Raw genomic sequence first — 26,162 nt, 5'->3', positions numbered from 1 at the left:
CACTATAATAATAAACAGGAGAATAAGTTATAAGAGAATAAAAATAAAATGGAAGTGATAAAATTCATTCAGATAAAAGTCACAGAAAAGGGGAATGGGTGTTAGAGGAAGGGGGAAAGCGAGGTTCACAAAAGTTTTACGTCACATCCACACAAATGCATTACACAGGACAAATCCAGCAGATGTCGCTCTTCTGACTGTGTCAAATGATTGGAAGCAGTGTGTCATTTTCAGTGCAGTTGTCTCAAAGTGGTTCAATGTTTCATGAGGTTTCGGTTTTACCATCACTAGTAGCACTGAGACATCCGTAATTAGCCCTTAAATAGGCACTCCTGGGCACACCTAGAAGCACAGTGCCACACAGTGGCTGGTACAAAAGGCTCTCAAAATGGTTCTTACAGGTTTCTTTCTGGTTTAGACACAGATTAATCTTGCTTTAGTTCTGGACTAATCTGGGTTAGTCCAGAGCCGGTGTGATTCAAAGTGACAGTGTTTTTTTCTGTTTTGTTTCAGGATCAGTGCGAGCGAATGACTGAGTGAGACTCCTCCTCCATCAGGTAACGCTCACACATCACATTTACATATCACTGTCATCTGACTTGCTCTCTGTATCTGCAGGGTCCATTCATACACTTGATCTAGTCATGTTTTCATGTGTTTTGTCATGTTGTCACAAATCACATTTTCATGTCGCTGTCATGCTAATATCTGTGTCAGCAAACTGTACATCCATTCATTCATTTGTGTTTTCATTCGTGTATTGATACTTTGTAGTGACCTCACTCTTGGGGCTTTCTACATGCATCTGTATGGTGGAAAGTTCAGCAGTTACCATGGGGGTGCAATACACACAGTAGCAAACTCTGCCAAAAAAGTTTTTAGATACTGTGAAAACTCATGAAAAGAGTGACTTGTTTATAGCACAAATCAGCTCATCTGTTGTAGTTCAGCTAAATCAGTTCTTCATGGTCAGATTAATAAAATAAAACTCAGGTTAAAATCTAGCAAGCCTCAGACAGAGCAGTGCCTGCAGTTAACTTCACGCTCCCAGGGAATGTTGATGACATCAGCTGTAAAGCATCAGTTACATCATTCATTCATACATCAGTTCATTTATTCTTGTGTTGTGTCACTCATGTTCATCTGTGTTGTGTTCCAGGGCAGGATGGGTGAGAGTACCCTCCTCCTGCTGCTGTTGCTGGGTGGCCGCGGCGCAAGACCCGCTTCAGACTTAGGTAAAGTCCTGGTTTAGTCCTGGTTTAGTCCCTGGTTTAGTCCAGTTTTAGTTTGTGTAGGCTATAATGAGAATGACTTTTGTTCCTGATGATTTTAACAATGCCACTTTCAAACTTATTGTTATGAAAATAAACATGGCAGACTTTTGTCAAACCAAAAATAGGTATAATCTCTTCCTCTGCGAATCTTTGTGTCTGCTCCAAACTAGGTTGTTCCGATACTGGTATTGCAAAAGCTCCAATACTGCACATTTTTCAGGTATCTAAATCAGCGAGTACTCACACCAAAGCACCAATCCGATACCACTTTGTATGTCCAGAATGAGGACCGTAGATGCTAAGAGCGGTTGACGTCTGTGGCTAATGCTACTGCTAACGCCCACAGCAGGTTTAAATGCAGACTGTGGAGGCTTCTACAGACACTTAAAATGCATTAATAATGAAAGAAAAGACATTTGTGCTACTTCTTTGGTACCTTTATTTAGCCTTTTGATTGGACACTAAACTTACATATACAAATACGTCAACAATGGCTAACGCGACAACAGCACTGGACACCACAACAATGCTAACGCTGACTTGTTTACTCTGCATAATTAGCCAGGATGAGGTCTTTTTACAGGCCTCACTGCTGTTTTTATCCACACCCTGTAGTACAAAGTGAATAAGTATAAAGTAAAATTGCTTAAATCAGCACAACTCATCATCAAGACATCACATTATACATCTGACTCTAACACTCAAAATCTCATTTATTCTTGTAGATGTTCTTTGGAGATAGACCTTTACTAGTTATTTTTTGCTCTTGTACTGTAACAAAATTGAGTAGCCTTAGTCTACTTCTTGTCACTATGCAGTATTGATATCAGTGAGTACACTAAGGTCAAATATCAGTATAGAATTGAATAAAAAAAAAAAAAAAACTCGGAACAACACTACTCCAAATGAGTCTTTTACTGACAGATGATGAGCTCCAGACTTCTGCACTAAAAAGACCCAAACTGATCACTGAGCATTAGTTTAAACTCTTATTTATTTTCTCTCAGGTCCTTCGGTCTCCCCCACAGCCCCCCCTGACCCCTCCCCCTCTATCACAGATGTTCCACTTGCCCCTCCAAGTCCCACAACTCCGATCACGCCCACTGTCACCTCAGCCACACCCACCACAGCTCCCCCTCAGGACCCCCCCTCATCTACCCAAAATGACTCCGCCTGGGTGCTTCCTGTGCCTCCCTCTCCAGCTCCCACAACAGCGCTCACAGCAACACCCACATCAGCACCCACGGCAGCACCCACCCTAACAGCCACCCTCGGCCCAGACCAGAGGACCCCAGGGCCCCCCCAGGTCACAGGGAGCACCCAATTCCCCTCTAACGCCCCCACTACAGACCTGGGTAATGATGTTGATGATGATGATGATGATGGGTACTTTGAGGCCGAAACCACACCTGATGCAGGGCCAGAGTTTACCTCACACTCCACTCCCCAAGGTAAGACCGATTTAGTCCTGGTTTAGTCCTTGATTCAATCCTGCTTCAGTCTTGGTTCAGTCCTGCTTCAGTCTTGGTTCAGTCCTGCTTCAGTCCTGCTTCAGTCCTGGTTTTGGCCCTGGTTCAGTCTTGGTTCAGTCTTGGTTCAGTCTTGGTTCAGTCTTGGTTCAGTCTTGGTTCAGTTCTGGTTCAGTTCTGGTTCAGTCCCGGTTCAGTCCCGTGTTCTGGGTCCACACTTGTGTTATTAATTCATAGTTTATATTTTTAAAAGAGAAACAATTTTGAAGCTTTTAGTTTTAGTTTTTTATTTTGTTCTCTGACTATCGGAGGCAGGACACTTCAGAGATGCTTTGCTGACCAGTTTGAAATGATCCGACCAAAATCATTTTCAGTCCAATCGGACCTTTTAGGAATTTTGGATTATCATTTTGGAGATTGTAAAAATTAGAATATCATATAGTGTTGTCATGATAGTAAAATTTCAAACTGGATTTCAATACTAAGGAATAGACATACATACTGATTCCGATACCACAATGACAATAAAAAACAACAACTCTTTTTTAGACAATAAAATGTGATTTTTTTTCACATTTTAAATGGTAGTAGTTTCCTTTCTATTGCCATGTGTCCTTATATCTGTGTAATCCCTCAATGGTCCAGGTAGGTTCCACAGTGGTCCATGGGTTAGTGTCTTGTTCTGATACAGCTCAAGATCATTCTAAAGATATTCAGAAAAGGTTAATTTCTGTCCTGTCAATGGGACTTTTTTTAACATTGATATCTGAGAACAATGAGTATCTAGTTTCGATACTAGTTTTAGTATCAACCCCCCACTCAGATTAGTATCTGAATCTCGATTTTTGGGACAGGTTTGTTTATGATCTGTTTTCCATAATTTCTCTGCCAAAATAAATCTGTCAAAAGAACGTGATTATTCAGAATGACATAAGTTTTAGACAATTGGCTCTTCTTTAGTTATCGAGTTTGACCTGGACTGCCAAGAATGTTATGTCCTCAGACTGAACCAGGACTGAACTATGGACTGCATGTTCATAATGCTGTTTAGAACTATGAAATGCGTATGGTAACGGTGAGTGGGCTTAAAGAACCCAGAGGAGCACTTTTGGAGGACCACCTGATGATGAGACAGAGTGGGGCAGAGTATTGTGAGCTGTGCAGTCAGTGCTGTCATGCTGTTTTGTCTAAACCACAACACAACTCAGAGACACAAGGTACCTTCACTCCCTCGCTCTCTACTTCTCCCCTCTATCTCTCCTCCCTTCTTTTTCACTTCCTTCTGTCTTTCCCTTTCCCCACTGTCCCCCTCTGTTCCCTCTTTCTCTCCCCCATCTCCTCTATCTGTCTCTGGTTATTTTTTGTTCAGACGATGAAATATTAACATAAAGAAACAGCTCTTTGGAAACTCAAAGCTCCAAAGGTCAAACAAGCTGTTCCAATGCACAGAAAAACTCCACAATGAGCAGAAGAGGAGAGTAGGAGCAGAGGAGAGAAGGGGTGGAGGAGGGGCAGAGAAAGAGGACAGGTGGAGGAGTAGTGGAGGAGAGGAGGAGGAGAGGGTCAGATGGAGCAGAAGAGAATGTCTGAGGAGCAGAGGAGAGAGTCAGAGGAGCACAGGATCTGAGGGTGCAGAGGATACGTTTTAAGTGTTATTTTGATATTACAGATGAAGACTCGTCTGAGGACATGCCGATCATCGCGGTGATGGTGGCTCTGTCCTTTCTGCTTGTCATCATCTTCATCATCATCATTCTCTACATGCTCAGGTGTGTCAGATGCCCTCCCATCCTCCTGTAGCCCTGTGTGTCTGATACCCTCCCATCCTTCCCCTGTGTCAGATGCCCTTCCTGTTTGCCACATGCCCTTCCTGTCTATCAGATTCCCTTGCTGTGTGTCAGATGCCCTCTCCGTGTGTCAGATGCCCTCCCTGTGTGTCAGATGCCCTCTCCGTGTGTCAGATGCCCTAACACTTGTCTTTTCTCCAGGTTTAAAAAGTACAAACAGGCAGGAAGTCACTCAAACTCTTTCAGAAAGGCCAACGGACGCTCAGAGGACACTGGTACGTTCATGTTTCATTTATTCAAAGATTCACTGTGGGACTTTTCTAGCATGAGGTTTGTCTATTAGAAGAAAGCATATAAAAAAGCCAAATGTATTCATTTTATTAAATATCAGATTTGTGAATACAGCAGCGACAGGTCTTTAATTGGACACAACACTGAATGAAAGCAGCACAAATACAATTACTATTATACAAGTACTACTACTATAGTACTATTACTGACGCCATTGAATGAAAGTGGAGAGGAGTGCTGGTCTATTGCTCCGTTGACCTCTAATTATGAATAAAACACTCTTAAATAGACTCTAGCTGTGTAAAGTTGCTAGCGTTAGCTGCATACTTTAGCTCGAGCTGTAAAAACGTAATTTTATAATTTCCACAATTCAGACAAAAATATGAATAATCGTGTTCATTTAGATGAGATCCAGCTTTACAAAAACTTGGTATGGTTATTATTAGTCCATAAATAATTGTGTGATAATTTTTTTTCACCCAGATGTGACCCAAATGTAGTGAGCTGAGAGAGTGCAGGCCTATGAAATAAGGGAGGGGTTAGGGGCTAGGGGAGACATTCAGACAAAACCTCAGTTGTCTAACCTGTCCTATGCACTTTAAATAAATTCATCACAATATCAGAAATATATTTTAAACCAAACACCGAGACAAGTGCTTCTTATCTCTGGAGTGTTTAATTATCAGAGGCTGGAGTTTGTTTTGGGCAATTCCCAAATACAACATGAGTCAGTCCAAACATGTCCGACTGTGTTAAGATAATGGTCAGCTTACGTTCACGATATAAAAATTTCCAAAAATTTTAAACTCAAATTGGATATTGAGGAATGGACTCAACACTAAATACCAATTCCAAAACCATGATGGTAATAACTGATAACTGTCTTTCTTTAAACAATAGAATGTGATTTTCAACATTAAATGGTAGTACTTTCTTTTATATCCCATGTGGTCGTTCCATAGTGGTGCATGGGCGTATACTAGTCTGTGTGGTCTTCTGTGGTATACTTTTTTGATACAGCTCAAGCTCATCCTAAACATATTCAGAAAAGGTTCATTTCTGTCCTGTCAATGGGACATTTTTAGTATCAATAACTGATAATAATGAGTATCTAGTTTTGATATTAGTTTTAGAATCTATTAATATCCAATTTTCAGTACTTTTGACAACCCTACTCAGCAGAAGTGGACAAACTCACAGACGCCATCTTCACTGTTTTGGCCAATCAGGCCATCCGTTTCAATGTGACACTTTGGGCTTTTGCATGGTCGTATAGTTTATATATTTTTTGGTTTTGTTTATGTTTCCAGAGCTACAGAGTGTGCCACTATTGGCTCGTTCACCTAGCACAAACAGGAAGTACCCGCCCCTTCCTGTGGACAAACTGGAGGAGGAAATGAACCGCCGCATGGCCGACGACAACAAGCTCTTCAGGGAGGAGTTTAACGTGTGTTTATATTTAAATATAATAAAATAATGTAAATGTATGTAATAATTAATGTAGTAATTATGCCAAAGTAACAAGCACTTCAGAGAGGATTTTAAAGGAAGAGGACACATACAAGTTTTTGTCATTCTCAGCACATGTACAGGCTTCATATGAAAGCTCAATACCTCCAGGATTCTCTCACTGAGCTACAGAAGCTGGGGTTTAGGTAGTGACCATTCAGATCAGGGCACACAGATACTACCAGTATATTTATATCCAGTTCCTTCAGCACTGTACATTTCTGCAGTATTTTTAAATGTTTATCATTTGTTTTGTTTGGCTTTTCCAGGCGCTCCCAGTGTGTCCCATCCAGGCGTCATGTGATGCTGCGTCAAAAGAAGAAAACAAAGAGAAGAACAGATATGTGAACATCCTCCCCTGTGAGTATTGCAGTACTGCATGTACTGCATGTACTTTATATACTGTGGACTTGTACATATGAATCAAATAAATTATGAAGTATTAATCTTGTCTGCTCCTGTCTGTCCCTGTCCTCTCCCGTCTGTCCCTGTCCTCTTCCGTCTGTCCCTGTCCTCTTCCGTCTGTCCCTGTCCTCTCCCGTCTGTCCCTGTCCTGTCCCTGTCCTCTGCCGTCTGTCCCTGTGCTCTCCCGTCTGTCCCTGTCCTGTCCCTGTCCTCTGCCGTCTGTCCCTGTCTGCCCATGTCAGATGACCACTCTAGAGTGCACCTGTCTCTGCTGGAGGGAGTACCTGACTCAGACTTCATCAACGCCTCCTTCATAAACGTAAGTGTTCAAAATAACATATTAAACTGCACTAAATGTATTTAGCATTAATATAATGTGAATAATAATCCCTGTGTGTCCCAGGGCTATCAGGAGAAGAACAAGTTCATTGCTGCTCAAGGTAAAAGCGTTTGTCCTTGAAACCACTGGGTTTTTAAAATATTGTACTGATGCTGATAACTGTCCCTTGGGTTCAGTAAAAGTATTTAAATTATTGAATTAGTTTGTATAAACATCTCAAATATAAAGTATTACACAAAGTACTGATATTAGTGTTTATTTTGTTTATTTCATGCGTTTGTCTAAATTCGCTGTGATTTTTGTGCCAGGGCCGAAGGAGGAGACGGTGAACGACTTCTGGAGAATGATCTGGGAACAAAACACAGCAACAATTGTCATGGTGACCAACCTGAAAGAGAGAAAAGAGGTGAGAGAGAGAGAAAAGAGGTGAGAGAGAGAGAAAAGAGGTGAGAGAGAGAGAAAAGAGGTGAGAGAGAGGGAAAAGAGGTGAGAGAGAGGGAAAAGAGGTGAGAGAGAAAGAGAAAAGAGGTGAGAGAGATGAGCGGGGGTGTACTCAGTAGTGGTCATAGTAGTTGTGCTACTGTAGTGTCATCAATAACATGAAACTAAACCACTGGAGAAGAACCGGGACCACAGGGACGTTTTGTTGCTTTTATTTCCCTCTCCAGATGGTGAAAACTGTTAAGAGTACAATAACATGCTCTTAGAAAACGGAGCTGACTGTAACACAAAAATAAAGTGCGTTCATGTATAAAACTTGTATAAAACGTCACATTACCTATTACTAGTATACATATACAGTTGTTTCTATTTCTGTCTAATTGTGCTCAGTACTGGTTATATTAGTATTAGTAGTGTTAGTCATATACATATATATTTGTTTGTATTCCAGTGTAAGTGTGCTCAGTACTGGCCGGACCAGGGCTGTTGGACCTATGGCAGCATCAGAGTCTCTGTGGAGGACACCACTGTGTTAGTGGACTATACAGTACGCAAGTTCTGTATACAACAGGTACTACACAGGACTACACTGTACACAAGTTCTACACAGTATTACACTGTATGCAGAACAGGTACTACACAGTAGTACACAATACTACACTGCACTACACTGTACTACACAATACAAGTTCTGTATACAACAAAGTACTGCGGAATGTACTACAAGTAAGACACGGTACTACAGGTACCACAGTGATTTCTCGACACAATGGATAAAGCGGTGTAAATGAGGTTAAAAACAGTAGCTGCATCTTAAACTTGAGGTCTAAGTGAAAATCATTTAAATTCTGAGATGATCAAACAAGTTAAGTACTGTAAAAACACAGAGGAGCACTTTGGCATCACCACCATGACATCACAAGGTGGAATGGAGTGAGAGGGAAACAGACTAACCTGCATTAGCTGTACTATGGTTTCTGCCTCGTCATCTGTGATGGAGTCGTTTTTACGCTGCCACTAGTTAGGTTGACATAAAAGAGAGTCGCACTCGGGACCGCAGTAAAAGCCTGTTCCAAAAGAGCTTCAAACAGGAGCTCTTGGAGTGGCTAACACTCACACTCTGGAGCGGGGCCAGTGCGTTGTGAACACGGCTGATCTCAGGCCGACCTACACAATCTGCTAGGACAGTAAAAGCTCTTGGAACTAGACAAAAAAGTGCTCAGATCACGTATATATGTGTGTGATGCTGTTTGACACAGTCAATCACAGACTCCTCCAGCCTCTGTGCAGGTGAGCCTGGGTCTGTCTGCGCAGGTGAGCCTGGGTCTGTCTGCGCAGGTGAGCCTGGGTCTGTCTGCGCAGGTGAGCCTGGGTCTGTCTGCGCAGGTGAGCCTGGGTCTGTCTGCGCAGGTGAGCCTGGGTCTGTCTGCGCAGGTGAGCCTGCGTCTGGGTTTGTGTTTTGTTCCAAAAGCTTTTTCTTCTCCTCCACCAGCGCGTACAGTCTTCATAGGTGAAAGAAAAGAGGGGAAGCGTGTGCATGTACTCACAGAGCTCTGTTCTCTTGAAGCACACTGTCATAGGAATACGTTTTTTAATCAGCTGATGGACGTGGCTCATGGTGCGTGTTTGGGGTGAATGATGCGCAGTGTATGTGAACGAGACTGACCGAAAAGTCAGGTAAACACAACTAAATCTAGTGCCACTGGGATGGTTGCACTGAGTATGAAAAAGACCTCAGGTGTTCTGTTGTTGTGTGTTTTGTTGTTGTTTACAGTGTTGTTTTTTACTGTTTATGTCATGTCTTAGGTGGGCGACGTCTCAGGTAAAAAACCCCAGCGTCTCCTCATTCAGTTTCACTTTACATCATGGCCGGACTTCGGGGTCCCCTTCACCCCAATTGGGATGCTAAAGTTCCTCAAGAAGGTCAAGAACTGCAATCCCCCTTACGCCGGACCCATAGTGGTGCACTGCAGGTACTCCTCCAGTTAGGTATAGGGCTGTCAGTAGTATCCAAATTCAGAATCTAATCGATACAGGAATGAACCAGGACTGAACCACGACTTGGTACTAATTTGAGAAGGCATCAATACTAAAAACAATATACCTTTCCTGAATATCCTAGAATGATCTTGAGCTGTATCAGAACAAGTATAAGACCATGGACCACTCAGAGATTACACAAATGTAAGGCCACATGGAATATAAAATACTTTTTGACATCTGAATTGTACACTGTATACCGATATATATTGTATATTGTTTTGTTTTTTTACCTTTACGCTTTGCATAAACAACTAGTGTGTTGCTTATGAAATCCATGAAGTGCTACAGAGACTCTGCACACCGGGTCTATAAATCAGGGCTGTATCTTTACACAGGACTGTAAGCTGTGGTCTGTGAGGGTGTGAGCGGTGTTTATTTTTAACATAGTCTCATGAGTGTGACGCTTATTTTGAATAAGTGTCCTGTTATATTATAAAATATCATTTTATTTTAATATTTCAAGATCGCAATAATCTTCCAATTTAAACTACAATTTAAAAAAGAACTAACAAATAAAATACAATTCAATTAAATACTTATAATTTATTTTCCCAAGACACATGGAGCCACAGTGTAAGAATGAAAGAGCCGCGGAGTTTTCAGCTGTAATTTGCTGTGTAACTTTCAGATGCAGATGTGGTCGACCTGGTTCATGGTTAATATCTCTGTAATTACTGGGACTATCCACATGATACAAAGACATTTTCTCTGTCAGTTAAAATACACAAAAATCAAATGATTTTTTCACAATAGCTTCAGAAAGAAGAGCCATAATTCAACCCCAAAGACGTGATTGTTGTCAGTGAAAAGAATTTAAAATGGCCATATTATGCTATTCTCTGATCTGTTATAATCTTGTTTCCTCATCACAAACAGACCTGGAGTTGTGTTTTGTTTCATTCACACATGTTTAACACACAAACCCTGCATATTTATGCTGAGTTCTTCTCTCACACAGAAAACACTCTGTTTCTGACACACCTTGTGATGTCATCAAGTGGTAATACAGGACGTGCCTCCACTGTGTTTTTTAAACTCATACACCTTCAGTAAAATCATTTGGATAATTTTAGACCTGGAATTGCTAATCTCTACTGAACAAAGGGTAACATGTAGCTGCTAACTTGAAAACTACTACTACATGACATCACAAGAGCAAAGCATTTTGATGTAGACAGACTAATAATAAAGGATTACTCAAATGTGTGAATAAAACAAAACACAACTCCATGTCTGTTTATAGCTTAAGCTCACAAGAGTTAATTTTGTGCAATATAGGACCTTTAAGTCATAAGATTAATATGACATGTTTGTGGAGCCAATCCCAAACAAATAATAACAAGTTTTAACATTTGTGGAGCAGACGTTTGTGACACTCACTGCTTTTGAAAGAAATCTCCATAGAGCATGAGTATAATTCTCTCTTATGTTTGTGTGTTGCAGCGCTGGTGTCGGCCGCACTGGGACCTTCATTGTGATAGACGCCATGTTAGATATGATGATGTCAGAGAGGAAGGTTGACGTGTTTGGTTTCGTGACCAGGATAAGAGCCCAGAGGTGTCAGATGGTCCAGACCGATGTGAGTACTGAACCGGGGACTGAACCGGGGACTGAACCGGGGACTGAACCGGGGACTGAACCGGGGACTGAACCGGGGACTGAACCGGGGACTGAACTCTAGCCTGTTACTCAGTGGTGGTGTTCAGAATAAAGTTGCTTTTCTAAAATCTTTTTTCACTCCTTCTTCCCCTCCTCTCCTCCCTCTTGCTCCTCCTCCTCTCTCTCCTCTTCTCCTCCTCCTCCTTGTCTCTCTTTCTTTCTCCTTTTTTCCCCCTCTGCTTTCACTCCTTCTTTCCCCCCTCTCTTTCCTCTTCTCTCCTCTTCCTTCCCCGCCCCTCTCTTCCTTCTCTCCACAGATGCAGTACGTCTTCATCTTCCAGGCCCTGTTGGAGCATTATCTCTATGGCGACACAGAGCTGGAAGTGACATCGCTTGAGTCTCACCTGTCGAAGTTGTATGCACCTGCCCCGGGGGCGGGCTGCAGCGGCCTGGAGGCGGAGTTTAAGGTCAGGCCCCCCTCACTGTGTGTCAGATGCCCTCCCTCCTGTATCCCTGTATGTGAGATGCCCTTCCCATGTGTCAGATACCATACCTCCTCTCTCTCTGTGTGTCAGATGCCCTCCCTCCTGTCTTCCTCTGTGTCAGATGCCCTCTCTCTAACCCTCTTTGTCTCTGTAGAAGTTGACGTCGATAAAGATCCAGAACGATAAGATGAGGACAGGTAACCTGCCAGCGAACATGAAGAAGAACCGTGTGCTGCAGATCATCCCCTGTGAGTCTGATTGTGAACACACAAACTACACTTACATTCATACAACAGTCATTCATTCATACAGACACACACACACACAGTGTGTGTGTCTGTACAGACACACACACATACAGACACACACACAACAGTGAGCAAGGAGGAGTAGGAGTAAAAGTATGCTGATAGAAAAATACAGTACAATTTCTTTAAAAATGAAAACCCACTCTACAAAGAACTGTGTAAACCATCATATTGATCTGAAAATACTCTCTCTATCCCCCTCTCTCCCCTCTCTTTTTCTCTCATTCACCCCTCTATCTGTCTCTCTTTGTCTCCCTCTGTCTGTATCTCTCCTTCTCTCCACCCCCTCTCTGTATCTCTCCATCCCTCTCTCCTCATTCTTCTCTTCCTCTTTCCTTTTCTCTCTCCCCTTCTCTCTCCACCTCCATCTCTCTACCTCTCTTCTTCTTTGTCTCTCTGTCCCTCCCTCTCTTTCCCTCTCTCTCCTCTCCTTTCCTTTCCTTCTCTCCCTCTCCTCTCTCCCTTCTCTTTCCTTCCTCTCGCCCTCTCTCTCCTTCTCTCCTTCAGATGAGTTTAACCGCGTGATCATTCCAGTGAAAAGAGGAGAGGAAGAACACGGACTACGTCAACGCCTCCTTCATCGATGTGAGTTATTAAAATAATAGTACAATAATCCAGGTTTTAACCCAGAGCTACTGAAGGCTGGAGACACAGGACACATTCACACTCTTATGGTTCTGTTTTCGGTGTCACAGACAGAAGGACTCATACGTGGTGTGTGTGGTTGTGTATTAGCCCTCTCACTAGTGGTTTTGTGTATGTGTTTCAGGGTTACAGACAGAAGGACTCGTACGTGGCGTCTCAGGGCCCACTGCTGCACACCATCGAGGACTTTTGGAGGATGATCTGGGAGTGGAGGAGCTGCTCCATCGTGATGCTGACGGAGCTTGAAGAGAGAGGACAGGTGAGGGAGGAGTGACAGAGTGAGGGTGAGGGAGCGGGGACAGTTGGAGGACAGGGTGAGGGAGGGGGGCATGCGAGGAACGGGGGACAGACGTACCTTTTTTGTGGAGATGACTCTTATTTGGTCTGAAGGAGGGCCTCCTCCTGCTTTTTTTTATGGAAATGTTGTTCTTTTGGCTATAATAATATAACCAATATGGCATAAAATGTATCTCTAATGTTCCGCAGTATGCATGGCATGTATAGAAGTTGTCGACTAAGTGAACGTGACGTCACTCACGGCGTTCGGCTCCAAATTAAGCTCATCGAAGCTGGCAGTTATAGGGGCCAATTTGGAGCCCAGTTCCATATTTAGAATTTGGACCGCAGTGTCATAGTATCATATCATCTTCACTTCCTGTTGGGAATGCAGCAGCTATTTTCCATTTATATATACAGTCTATGGTAGTGTGGTTTAATTCTCCATTTCCATAGAAATGTGCAAATGTTTCCACCTCCAGAAAGTTACATAACATAGCTTTACCACAAAATAATAGGTGAAATTCTGCTCCACTCCACATGTTTGTCCTGGTGGAGGATTGACCTCTCCATTAAAAACCTCTATGTCCCAGTGTCCTCTGCAGAGCTCTTCTGTGTGTCTTTCTTTCCCATGTCCCTGTGTCTCTGTGTCCTCTCACTCTTCTGTCCCCTCTGTCTGTTACAGGAGAAATGTGCTCAGTACTGGCCCAGTGATGGCACTGTGGTGCATGGAGACATCTCCATCGAGCTGAAGAGAGAAGAGGAGAGCGAGAGTTACACCGTCAGAGACCTGCTCGTCACACATACACGAGTACTGTTCAGATACTACAAAATACTGCTATAGTATTGTTAAAATAATCCAAACACTGGGCTGTCCATACACAGGGATCTTCATCACAAACAAGCTACTAGGGTCAGTAAGCAGAAACTACACCAGAGTAAAGTAAAGACTACAAAACACTTGAAAATACACCACAAGTACTGCAATATCTTTGCTAGGAGTGCAAAATGAATGCCCGTCAACAGTGTCCGTGCACAAGGGCAGCCTGGGTCAGAGGAAGGGTAGGCAAAGCCATTTCTGCTCTAATGAAAACTCTGAGGTTCATACAGAGTCAACCTAAATCAATAAATACTGATCAGACAGTGGACAGAGAGCTGCAGGGGGTAGGAGTTAGGGGGTTAGACATTTAGGGTTTAGGGTCAGATAGTAGACATGGAGCTGTTGGTGGATGTCAGTGATAACATCTTAAACACTTTACAAATGAGAAAACATTACGAGGACACTTCTGTGTTCACAAAGGTACATCTTTGTGTGTTAATGCTAATGCTGACTTTTATTAAAACATTCAATGTTACATAACCACAAAATCACATTTGTTGTAAAGACGACTCAATAAATAAATTCAGTTAGTGCCGTTATTTAAATATTTATTAGGCTCTAAAATTAGCATGTGTACCAACACACAAAGTCATCCCTTTGTAAACACAGAAGTGTCCTCCACATCTAAATGTGTGTCAGATGCCCTCCCTGTGTGTCAGATGCCCTCTGAGTGTGACATGGCCCTTCCTGTGTCTCCATGGTGTCTTCCTTTAAAAGCTGTAAAAGCTGCTAACCTTGTAGTTTAGACCTCTACAAAAATGATCTGAAATACATGGGATTCTTTGAATAGTTCCAACATTAGATTCACATTTCAGTCTCTCTCAGATGCAATTCTTAGATGTAAATGCTCCTGGACATGACCTCTGACCTCTTGTGGCCTCTGATCTCTCATGTTTCAGGAGAACAAGGCTCGTGCAGTGCGGCAGTTCCATTTCCATGGCTGGCCCGAGATCGGGATTCCCACAGACGGAAAAGGAATGATCAACATCATTGCCGCAGTGCAGAAGCAGCAGCAGCAGTCTGGGAATCACCCCATTACTGTACACTGCAGGTACTATTACTACTACTACTACTATTAACTACTACGAATACGAACATGACTATGACTATAATCAGTGCAGAAGCGGTAGCAGCATCAGTCTGGGAATAACTGCAGGTACTAGTGCTATATAGTACTACTGTGGCACAGTTAGAGTAAACAGCTGCCTGTGTCTCCATACTGCATTAAGATGGCAAAGAACAGTTATAAACAGAGAGTAATAGTTTCTCGCTGACTTGATCTTGTGATATATCAACTTATTTCCAGCAACTTATCTGTTGAGATGATATGCTTTGCAAAACTGACCTAGCCAGCTGTTTCTTGTTGATCGATGCACACCACTCCGTCAACATAAAAAGCATTACATTTGCTCTGGGTCCGCACCGTACCGCCCTGTAACGGCCCTGTGGAAACGAAGCTATAGAAATAGGGCTGCAGTACTTTGGCTAACCAGTGGGAGGAACATGTTTGTCAGTTGTGTTTTCTTCTGCTCTCTGATGGTCTGATATTGTGATGTTTTATGTTCTCCTCTCTGTTTTGGGGCTCCCTGATCTCTCCTCTCTGCTCTGTGATGCTTTAATGTTCTGATATTGTGCTGTTCTCTGATATGTTCTAGTGCTGGAGCTGGTAGAACAGGGACATTTTGCGCCCTCAGCACAGTTCTGGAGCGGGTGAAGGCCGAGGGGATCCTGGATGTGTTTCAGACGGTCAAGAGCCTCAGGCTGCAGAGGCCCCACATGGTGCAGACACTGGTGAGACAGTACTGCTGCTACTACTGCTGCTACTACTACTGCTACTATGGGTACTGGTACTGCCGCTTGTACTGCTACTGGTACTGTTACTACTGCTACTACTAATACTACTGCTACAACTACTACTTCTTCTAGTACTACTACTACTACCACTCCTACAACAACTACTGCTGCTACAACTAGTACTACTGCTGCATATATATATGCTTATATATATGCATGCTTTTATTTCCTTTGAAAGCTTTTGTCGTCTTTTTACATTGACTAGTTCTTTTCTCTGCCGACGTCACCGATCGGTTCATTGATGCCAAACTTACATGCAGTGGCTTTATTTGCTTCTTTGGTCAGATCCATTGCCTATTAACTTAAAAACTGCATCATTTGCATTTCTTCGTGTTCAAAATCAAAACTAGTATATTGTTCAGCGCCGTTGGCCAGTAAAAATATATAAATTAGCCGCCGTTGTATAGGCTGCAGGGTTCAAAGCGTGGTATGGGAAAAACGTAGCTGTTTATAGTCAGAAATTTACAGTATGTATAGTCTTCAAATTAGAACGTTTAAATTACAACATTAAAATCAGAATGCAACATGATTAATCATAGATCAAAAGTGTAACCGATCTGATTCATTTATGCCATTGTTTGACAACACTTGTGTTTTAAAGTTTTTTAACCCTCTCTCTCTTCTCTCTCCTCCTCTGTGTCCTCTGTTCTCTCTCCTCCTCTGTACTCTTTCTATTCTCTATCCTCTCTCTCCTCAACTGTGCTCTCTCTCTTCTCTCTCCTCCTCTGTGTCTTCTCTCTCTTCTCTCTCCTCTTCTGTGTCCTCTCTCTCTTCTCTCTCCACCTCTGTGTCCTCTCTCTCTTCTCTCTCCTCTTCTGTGTCCTCTCTTCTCTCTCCACCTCTGTGTCTTCTCTCTCTTCTCTCTCCTCTTCTGTGTCCTCTCTCTCTTCTCTCTCCACCTCTGTGTCCTCTCTCTCTTCTCTCTCCTCTTCTGTGTCCTCTCTTCTCTCTCCACCTCTGTGTCCTCTCTCTCTTCTCTCTCCACCTCTGTGTCCTCTCCTCTCTCTCCACCTCTGTGTCCCCTCTCTCTTCTCTCTCCTCCTCTGTGTCCCCTCTCTCTTCTCTCTCCTCCTCTGTGTCCCCTCTCTCTTCTCTCTCCTCCTCTGTGTTCTCTCTCGCTTCTCTCTCCTCCTCTGTGTTCTCTCTCTCTTCTCTCTCCACCTCTGCGTCCTCTCTCTCTTCTCTCTCCTCCTCTGTTTCCTCTCCTCTCTCTCCACCTCTGTGTCCTCTCCTCTCTCTCTCCTCCTCTGTGTCCTCTCTTCTCTCTCCACCTCTGTGTCTTCTCTCTCCACCTCTGTGTCCTCTCTCTCTTCTCTGTGTCCTCTCCTCTCTCTCCACCTCTGTGTCCTCTCTCTCTTCTCTGTGTCCTCTCCTCTCTCTCCACCTCTGTGTCCTCTCCTCTCTCTCCACCTCTGTGTCCTCTCTCTTCTCTGTGTCCTCTCCTCTCTCTCCACCTCTGTGTCCCCTCTCTCTTCTCTCTCCTCCTCTGTGTTCTCTCTCGCTTCTCTCTCCTCCTCTGTGTTCTCTCTCTCTTCTCTCTCCACCTCTGCGTCCTCTCTCTCTTCTCTCTCCTCCTCTGTTTCCTCTCCTCTCTCTCCACCTCTGTGTCCTCTCTCTCTTCTCTCTCCTCCTCTGTGTCCTCTCTTCTCTCTCCACCTCTGTGTCCTCTCTCTCTTCTCTGTGTCCTCTCCTCTCTCTCCACCTCTGTGTCCTCTCTCTCTTCTCTGTGTCCTCTCCTCTCTCTCCACCTCTGTGTCCTCTCCTCTCTCTCCACCTCTGTGTCCTCTCTCTTCTCCGTGTCCTCTCCTCTCTCTCCACCTCTGTGTCCCCTCTTTCTTCTCTCTCCACCTCTGTGTCCTCTCCTCTCTCTCCACCTCTGTGTCCTCTCTCTTCTCTGTGTCCTCTCCTCTCTCTCCACCTCTGTGTCCTCTCTCTCTTCTCTCTCCACCTCTGTGTCCTCTCTCTCTTCTCTCTCCACCTCTGTGTCCTCTCCTCTCTCTCCACCTCTGTGTCCCCTCTCTCTTCTCTCTCCTCCTCTGTGTCCCCTCTCTCTTCTCTCTCCTCCTCTGTGTTCTCTCTCGCTTCTCTCTCCTCCTCTGTGTTCTCTCTCTCTTCTCTCTCCACCTCTGCGTCCTCTCTCTCTTCTCTCTCCTCCTCTGTTTCCTCTCCTCTCTCCACCTCTGTGTCCTCTCTCTCTTCTCTCTCCTCCTCTGTGTCCTCTCTTCTCTCTCCACCTCTGTGTCCTCTCTCTCTTCTCTGTGTCCTCTCCTCTCTCTCCACCTCTGTGTCCTCTCTCTCTTCTCTGTGTCCTCTCCTCTCTCTCCACCTCTGTGTCCTCTCTCTTCTCCGTGTCCTCTCCTCTCTCTCCACCTCTGTGTCCCCTCTCTTTTCTCTCTCCTCCTCTGTGTTCTCTCTCGCTTCTCTCTCCTCCTCTGTGTTCTCTCTCTCTTCTCTCTCCACCTCTGCGTCCTCTCTCTCTTCTCTCTCCTCCTCTGTTTCCTCTCCTCTCTCTCCACCTCTGTGTCCTCTCTCTCTTCTCTCTCCTCCTCTGTGTCCTCTCTTCTCTCTCCACCTCTGTGTCCTCTCTTCTCTCTCCACCTCTGTGTCCTCTCTCTCTTCTCTGTGTCCTCTCCTCTCTCTCCACCTCTGTGTCCTCTCTCTCTTCTCTGTCCTCTCCTCTCTCTCCACCTCTGTGTCCTCTCCTCTCTCTCCACCTCTGTGTCCTCTCTCTTCTCTGTGTCCTCTCCTCTCTCTCCACCTCTGTGTCCTCTCTCTCTTCTCTCTCCTCCTCTGTGTCCTCGCCCTCCTCTCCCTCTCCTGTCTCTCTCGTCTCTCCCTCCTCTTTTTCCTTCATCCACTTTCTCTCCTCTTTGTCCTCTCCTTTCCTCCTTTCTCATCTCTCTCCTCTGTGTGCTCTGTTTCAGGAGCAGTACGAGTTCTGCTACAAAGTGGTTCAGGAATACATCGATGCCTTCTCCGACTACGCCAACTTCAAATAGTACCGCACTCCTAAGTACTGCAAAGTATTCCAGAGATACTTCAAATAGTACTACACTCCAAAGTACTGCACAAATACTTCAAATAGTACTACACTCCTAAGTACTCCAGAGACACTTCAAGTAGTACTATACTTCAGAGTACTTTAAAGTATTCCACAGATACTTCAGATATTACTACAGTTTAACTTCCATTAGGACCACATGTTCACTGGACCCTTTTCTGTGGGACGTCTTCTCTCCAGCTCTCTCCAAGTCCGGACCAGGATCTAGACCAGGATCTAGACCAGGACTCAAATCTGGATCAGAACAAAGACAAAGTACTTAGACCAGAGTCAAGACCAGAGTCAAGACCAGAGTCAAGACCAGAGTCAAGACCAGAGTCAAGACCAGAGTCAAGACCAGAGTCAAGACCAGGACCAAGGACTTAAACCAGGTCCAAAGTCCATGATCTAAACCAGGACTCAAATCTGGGTCAGAACCAGGACCAAGGACTCAAACCAAGTCTGGGTGTAAACCTGGATCTGGCCCAGACTTGAGTACATGAGTTGACATGACTTGTATTCAGTATTTGTGTATTTTAGTTTTACATATTGGACCTAGACTTGTGTTGTAGTATTCTTCACTTGGCTTAATGTTGTTCTTCTTATTTCAAACTCAAATGTATTCACCGATATAATCAAAAACTACAATTCAAACTTTTCTCAAGAAAAAGGTCCAAAATCCCAGAATCCTTCACAAATGAATCCTTTGTTTTTTACTAAACCTCTCACTAGACTTCATTGTCCTTTGGATCATTAATTGTTTGTTGTTATTATAATTAAACTGTGCAGGCCAAACTCATAACTAAATTTAAATTCTGAATTCAAGTCATGAGATTTTAATTTTTGCAATTCATCAAAACCGGATATAAACCAGGTCCATAGATTGTATATATAAGTAGGCATAGCTAAACTGCTGGTTCTAAACAGGAAGTGGGCATGGGCACGATTCGGCTCCATCGAGCGACTCCGATTCACGTTCTGTAGAAAAACAGTGGCCCCTCTCAGTAACTGCTGCTGTCAGGCTCGTCATTTTGACCTTAAAATCCGCTCTAGATGATCCTGGGGGTCACTGAGATCACTCAATCATTAGCAACAAGTTTGACTGACAGCTATCTCGGCTCACTGTTAAGAAGGAGCATTACCATCAACAGCCTCGCTCTTGATTGGTTCTTTGGTTTTGCACTTGGATTTCCAAATATGGTCCCTGGTTGCAGATTAGCCACTAAAACTGCTAGCTTTGAAGAGCTTCATTTGGAGCTGAACGCTGTGGGTGACGTTGCACTCACTTAGTCCACTTCTTATACAGTGTGTGGTCCAGGACCTTAAGTGAAGAAAAGTAAATGTAAAAAATGTATCTGGACTTGGATCTCAACCAGGACCATAAACGGAGCCTACAGTAAACCCTGGACTGGCTAGACCTGGACCGGACCGAGCGCTGCCTTGGTGAATCGTTTGTAATATTGTGCATATTTTTCTCCTCCGCGTGTACAAATCTTCCTCCTTTTCTTTGACTCTTTTAATGGTATTATAAATGTACAAATATATGGGATTTTATTATTATTATTATTATTATTTTGGGTTAGTTTTTAAGCTGTTGGACTTCTTTTTTTTTTTTTTTATGCACCAAATGTAAAGTGGCTGAGAAGAGAACACAGAATCCACCCTTGTAATAGTATTGATTATTAGGGCTGCACAGTAACTGTTCTCATGTAGAGAAGCTTGTCTCCATGGAGATGTTATTGCTGAAAAGGTTGCGAAAAGTATCAATAATCAGATGCTAATCGAAAACTAGTGTTGAAACTAAATGCTAATTTTTCACAGGTGTACGATACGAAAAAGGTCCCATTGACAGGACAGAAATGAACCTTTCCTGAATATCTTTAGAATGATCTTGAGTTGTATCAGAACAAGTTTAAGACACATAGACGAGTAAACACCCATGGACCACTATGAACCTACTGGACACTGAGGGATTACACAGATATAAGGCCACATGGGAATAGAAAAAAGTACTATTATTTAATGTTCAAATGCATTCTAAACAAAGTTTTTTTTAATCATTGTGGTATCAGAATCGGTATCGAGTCTATTCCTTACTATGGAAATCGAGTTTGAAATCGATTCATGTTCCACAGTGCAGCATTAAACCTATCCATTTTGTTTTTTGCTGGTTCAGGTTATTCCTAAAAGAAATACCTTGACAAACCTACATTCTTACTGTGAGCGGTTTTAATGCCGTAGTGTGGAACTTTCCAGGCAAAACAACAACATCACCATGGAGACAAACATGTGGACTGACCTCCACCATAAAAATGACACAGTGCAGCTTTAAATGTAGTACTGCAAATAAGCCTTAATGTGCTCCTCCAAATCAGGCTCAAGTTTCCCCTGCAGAAAAAAACACATTCCTAATTATTTCAAATGTATTTTAAATTATTTATTTTTATAGTTTTATTCCAGAACAGATTCACATTTGTTACTCCATTTTATATTTTTTTATTCTCAAACTCTGATGGTTGAAAGTTAAAGAGGGGGTATTCTGCAAATGTTTTTTAAGCTTGTTATAATGTTTTTCCCTCGTCAAAAACGTGCCTGAAGAGGTTTCAGATGTCATTTGTGCATTTTTGAGTAATCTAGTGATCTCTCTCAATTCCTATTCCAACAGTTAGTAGTATGAGCCTGTACAAGGCTCCACCCACAAGTTCCCATGAGACAATTCAAATATACAAAAACATGATACAAACTGTACACAGCAACTTGACAAACTTGATGTGATGTGCAGTGGTTTCATTAGTGGGATGAACGATTGATTGTGTTGTGATGGTGCTCTGAAGGGGGAGGGACTTAGCACGGAGAGGAATGAGAGGGGGGCTCAGAGTGGATTCTGCTCAAATCCCATAGTTTTGTTTCTGTTTCTGAGAATAAACTCTGAAATGGACAAACTTTAAATATATATAACATTTATGCTGTGTGTATGCAATATACGTGGTTACAGCAGATAATACACGCATTCTCATAAATTAAATTTAAAAAATCAGCCAATGACAGCCCTCTTAAGCCCAGGCCCCTCCCCTGAGCTCAGGCCCCTTTGTCCTTGTTGGTATAAATGAAATGTGTGACCTGTCCAGATGGGGTGATGTCTGCTCTAATGGCCACAGCGGAATGTTTGAATTTCCTAGAGCACACATTTACTTTAATCAGAAAACTGATGAGAGGAGGGTGATAAAACAGGTCTGAACCAGGTCTAAACCAGGATTAAACCAGGACTAAACTAGGTCTAAAGCAGGACTAAACCAGGACTAAGTCAGGACTAAATCACAACATAGACTTTTTATCTCCACAATGACTGAATAATTTCGTTTAATACAAATGTGTATTTTGTGCACATTTTTAACTTGTTCATAATCAAATCTGCCCAAAAATCCCAAACAAAACATACTCAGCCAATCAGAGGCCTGTTTTAGTCCTGGTTTAGACCTGATTTAGCTGACAGAAACTTAAACATTCAAATTCCAGTCTCATTTGATATCAAAGTGACCACCCGCTCATCCGGGCAGCAGTCTAAGCAGGGACTGCCAGACTTCCTTCACCCTAGACATGTCCTCCAGCTCCTCCGGTGGGACCCCAAGGCGTTCCCAGGCCAGCTGAGAGACATAGTCCCTCCAGCGTGTCCTGGGTCTTCCCCAGGGTCTCCTCCCCGTGGGACATGCCCGGGACATGCCCGGAACACCTCCTCAGAGAGGCGTCCAGGAGGCATCCTGAACAGATGCCCAAGCCACCTTAGCTGAAGAAGCAGCGGCTCTACTCCTCCCGTGTGACTGAGCTCCTCACCCTATCTCTAAGGGTGCGCCCAGCCACCCTGAGGAGGAAACCCATTTCGGCTGCTTGTATCCGTGATCTTGTCCCTTTCGGTCATTACTCAAAGCTCATGACCATAGGTGAGGGTAGGAACGGTAGATTGACCAGTAAATCCAGAGCTTTGCCTTTGGGCTCAGCTCCTTCTTTATCACAATGAACCGATACAGCGAACGCATCACTGCAGACGCTGCACTGATCCAACTGTCAATCTCATGCTCCATCCTTCCCTCACTCATGAACAAAACCCCATGATACTCAAACTCCTCCACTTGAGGCAGGGGCTCACCAACCACCTGGAGAGGGCACCACCTTTTTCTGGTCTAGAACCATGACCTTGGATTTGGAGGAGCCGATTCTCATCCCAGTTGCTTCATGCTAGTATCTAGTGCCATTTGTATAACTTTTTTTTTTTTTTTGCAAAACGTTGGCGATGTGCAAGTGGACTGGCAGAGTGGTTAGCCCCAGACATCGTTGAATATCCCATATGTTTGAATGTGACCCAAGCAGTGGGAATTGACCCTACAACCCTCTGTGCCAAACTTAAACCTCTGCCACAGAGAAAAAAGTGCCTCAGCGAAAAATGAAACCAAAATCTGACCAAAAGAATGAACCAAACGCGAGTGACCATTTTGAATTTTTATTTTCAAACTCATCTGGAGGTGCAATTTAACTACAGTGTGAACAAATGGACAGATATGAAAATGATTCACAAACTGGATTCAGGACTAAACCAGGACTAACCCAAGACTTAACCAGGACTGAACCACGTGCCAGGGACTAGAGCAGATCTAAAACAAGACTGCACTAGATCTAAACCAGTACTTGATTATGAGTAAATCAGGTCTAGCACAAACCAGCACTAATGCAGGTCTGGAGGAGATCTTAACCTGGACTCGACCAGTACTAAACCAGGACTAAACTGACTTAACTCGGACTAAAGCAGGACTAAACAAGGTCTAAACCAGGACTGAACAACTTGCCAGGAACTAAAGCAAAACTAATTCAAGACTACATTAGGTTTAAACTTGGTTTAAACCTAGAGCAGTCTTGGTTTAGTTTAGTAGGACTGAACCAGGATTTGACTGGGAGTAAATCAGGTCTAGCACTAACCAGCACTAATGCAGGACTGGACCAGGTCTGAGCCAGGACAAAGTCAGGTCTAAAAAAACTAGACTAAGTATATTTCTCAGAAACAAACCAGGACCAGAAACGATTGTCTGTGACATCTACCCCAGGACTTCAACCCAATGTCTTGTAGGTCTAAACAAGAACTAAACCTGGACTAAACCTGGACTAAACCTGGACTAAGCCAAGACTATTTTTATATATGAAAACTCACTGTTTAAGTTCACATGTATTTCAATTTAAGTTCATTACTCAGCAGTGGTGATTATATTTAGGACCAAAACTGGATGAAAATTCAATTTAAGTTTTAATTTAAAGGGCCCATGTTACACAATTCTCTGATCTCTGTTCTAATGTTTCCTCATCACAAAACTGGTGTTGTGTTTAGTTTCATTCACATGTTTAACACAAACCCTGCACATTCAGGCTGAGGTTCTCTCAGAAAACACTCTGTTCCACCTTGATGACACCTGATGTCATGTGGTGATACAGGAAGTGCTCTACTGTGTTTTTAAACTCCATACACCTTCACTAGAATCATTTGGATGATTTTTGTCCTGGAATTGCCAATCTCTACTGAAGTAGCTGTCAACTTTGAAAACTACAGCTTCATGACATCACAAGGTGCTACAGAGCATTTTGAGCTTTGGAGATGTAGACAGACTAATACTACAGGGTAACTCAAACGTGTGAATGAAACAAAAAACACAACTCCAGGTTTGTTTTTGAGGAGGTAACCCCATTATAACATGGCTCACAAGAGTCCATTTTGCATAATATAGGACTTTTAAACTAAGCCTCCAGTCATGATCCTCCCCTTTAACTCCCAGTCTACGCACATGTTCTTTGTCATTCCTGCCTCTGTACATCCGTGTTCTGTGTCTCTGCTCGTCATGTGTGCACACAGACCATGCAGACTTTGGGTTTGGGGAAATGTTTTTTGTCTTAAGCTGAAATCTTTGAATGGTTTTCATGTTTTGCTATTGGACTTTTGAATATTGTGTATATAATTGTGTATATGTTATAAAGGCCTTTTTAAGACGCTGTTCGGACTGAAATAAACCGCTTGAGATTTTAACAACTGCTTTCTTTTTCAAAATAAGTAATATTACTCGAGTTGAAGTACAAATGAGAGTAAAAAAGTATTTGGAAGAAATATTATTTAAGTAAAAGTAAATTAAAGAGTAACTGTCGGGATGTAACCTCTGATTGATAATTTTGTTGAATGTGACAAAACATGAAATAAACACAAATAGTGTTATTTTCTAACACAAAAATGAGCCAAAGTAAATCATATCAGAAGGAGCAACAAACACAAATGTTCACATCATTTAAATGAACTGTGTGTAAAATTTAGAGTTTAAATTCTATAAGCATTACCTCTGTGTGTCCCCAGATAGGAGCTAAACATGTTCAAATCAACTATAACGTTAAGTGTAATGTTGATTTATTGTTGATGAAAAAACATTGGACTTGATGTCCCATTCACTTATGTTATAATTTGGTGTTTTGGCTCAAAACAATTATCCAATCAGAAAGCAAAATGAGCGTCACATAACTCTCTGTTTTGGGTTGCCAGTTTCAAAGCTGAAATCCAGTAGGTTTAAACCTAAAATGCCTCTCTCTGATCTGAATGGTCACTACCTAAACCCCTGCACCTGCAGACAATCATGAATCAGTGCTAGTGCAGCCTCTGCAGCTCAGTGAGTGGAATCTGGAGGTTTTCTCACATGATGCCTGTCCATAAAGAGTACGAGTACTGTTAACTGAACAATATATTACTCAAGTAAGAGTACTGTTACACAGTACAGTACATTACAGTAGGAGTAAAAGTGTGGAGTACTTTAACCCCTTGGGGACCTTGTGACTGTGGCTCTTTAGATGGAGACTGGTGACTTGAGATAATGGCTCGTTATGAGTCCAAACACTGACCTTCCATCAGTCTAACCTCTGACCTCATCCAATATTCAGCACCTGCCAATCCCCTGCCTCGTCACAAACAATGTCACCAGCTCAGAGTTGTCCTTTTCGTTGAGAATGAAGATTAATTAAACGTGTACAGCAGTTTAGCTCGTTTGTGCCTTTCACTAATATGAAAATACACTACACTAATTCACCACTAATCTATAAATATACTGCACTACAGCTGAACGAAACTAGGTTTAAACCAGGACTAAACTAGGTCTGAATAGGAGTAAATGAGGTCTTAACTAGATTTAACTAGGGAAAAAAATCAAGTTGAAACCAGAACTATTACTATTACTGGCCATGTAATACTGGGGCAAACTGAAGTCAAGCTGCAAATCTGTGGCATCACATTGTTTCCCCAGCTTTCAGAAGGTGGAAAGGCAGGTGAAGTGTCTTGCTCAAGGGCACTCAAAGCTCAAATCTTTACTAATTTTTCCTGCAAATGCTAGGGCTAAATTGGGACTAAAACAGGTCTAAACAGGTCCAAAGTTTGTCTGAACCACCTCTAAACAGGACTAGGGTCTATTCTTCCTGGCTCTTACAGAAATGTTTCCATTCATAGATG

The 26,162-nt window shown here is 42.9% G+C and overlaps 1 protein-coding gene across 1 annotated transcript in view; it reads left to right on the top strand.

The window, feature by feature from the left end:
* The window catches only part of ptpra (protein tyrosine phosphatase receptor type A), a 33,739-nt gene extending 9,029 nt beyond the window's left edge, over window positions 1-24,710 (top strand). Inside the window, 22 exon segments of the mRNA XM_033966873.2 lie at window positions 514-557; window positions 1,160-1,235; window positions 2,282-2,725; window positions 4,413-4,512; window positions 4,732-4,805; window positions 6,132-6,268; window positions 6,600-6,690; window positions 6,978-7,054; window positions 7,139-7,175; window positions 7,384-7,481; window positions 7,968-8,087; window positions 9,323-9,489; window positions 11,003-11,138; window positions 11,476-11,625; window positions 11,798-11,891; window positions 12,459-12,502; window positions 12,504-12,536; window positions 12,721-12,855; window positions 13,558-13,683; window positions 14,652-14,803; window positions 15,408-15,543; window positions 18,531-24,710. Of these exon segments, the coding sequence (XP_033822764.2) occupies window positions 1,166-1,235; window positions 2,282-2,725; window positions 4,413-4,512; window positions 4,732-4,805; window positions 6,132-6,268; window positions 6,600-6,690; window positions 6,978-7,054; window positions 7,139-7,175; window positions 7,384-7,481; window positions 7,968-8,087; window positions 9,323-9,489; window positions 11,003-11,138; window positions 11,476-11,625; window positions 11,798-11,891; window positions 12,459-12,502; window positions 12,504-12,536; window positions 12,721-12,855; window positions 13,558-13,683; window positions 14,652-14,803; window positions 15,408-15,543; window positions 18,531-18,605 (2,496 nt within the window). The 5' untranslated portion in view covers window positions 514-557; window positions 1,160-1,165 and the 3' untranslated portion in view covers window positions 18,606-24,710.
* The last annotated feature ends 1,452 nt before the right edge of the window (window positions 24,711-26,162 follow it).

The sequence above is a fragment of the Periophthalmus magnuspinnatus genome, chromosome 5, assembly GCF_009829125.3.
Source record: "Periophthalmus magnuspinnatus isolate fPerMag1 chromosome 5, fPerMag1.2.pri, whole genome shotgun sequence".
NCBI classification, from domain to species: domain Eukaryota; kingdom Metazoa; phylum Chordata; class Actinopteri; order Gobiiformes; family Gobiidae; genus Periophthalmus; species Periophthalmus magnuspinnatus.
The sequence above is the reverse complement of the archived record's forward strand: the minus strand, read 5'-3'. Positions and strand labels throughout refer to the sequence as shown.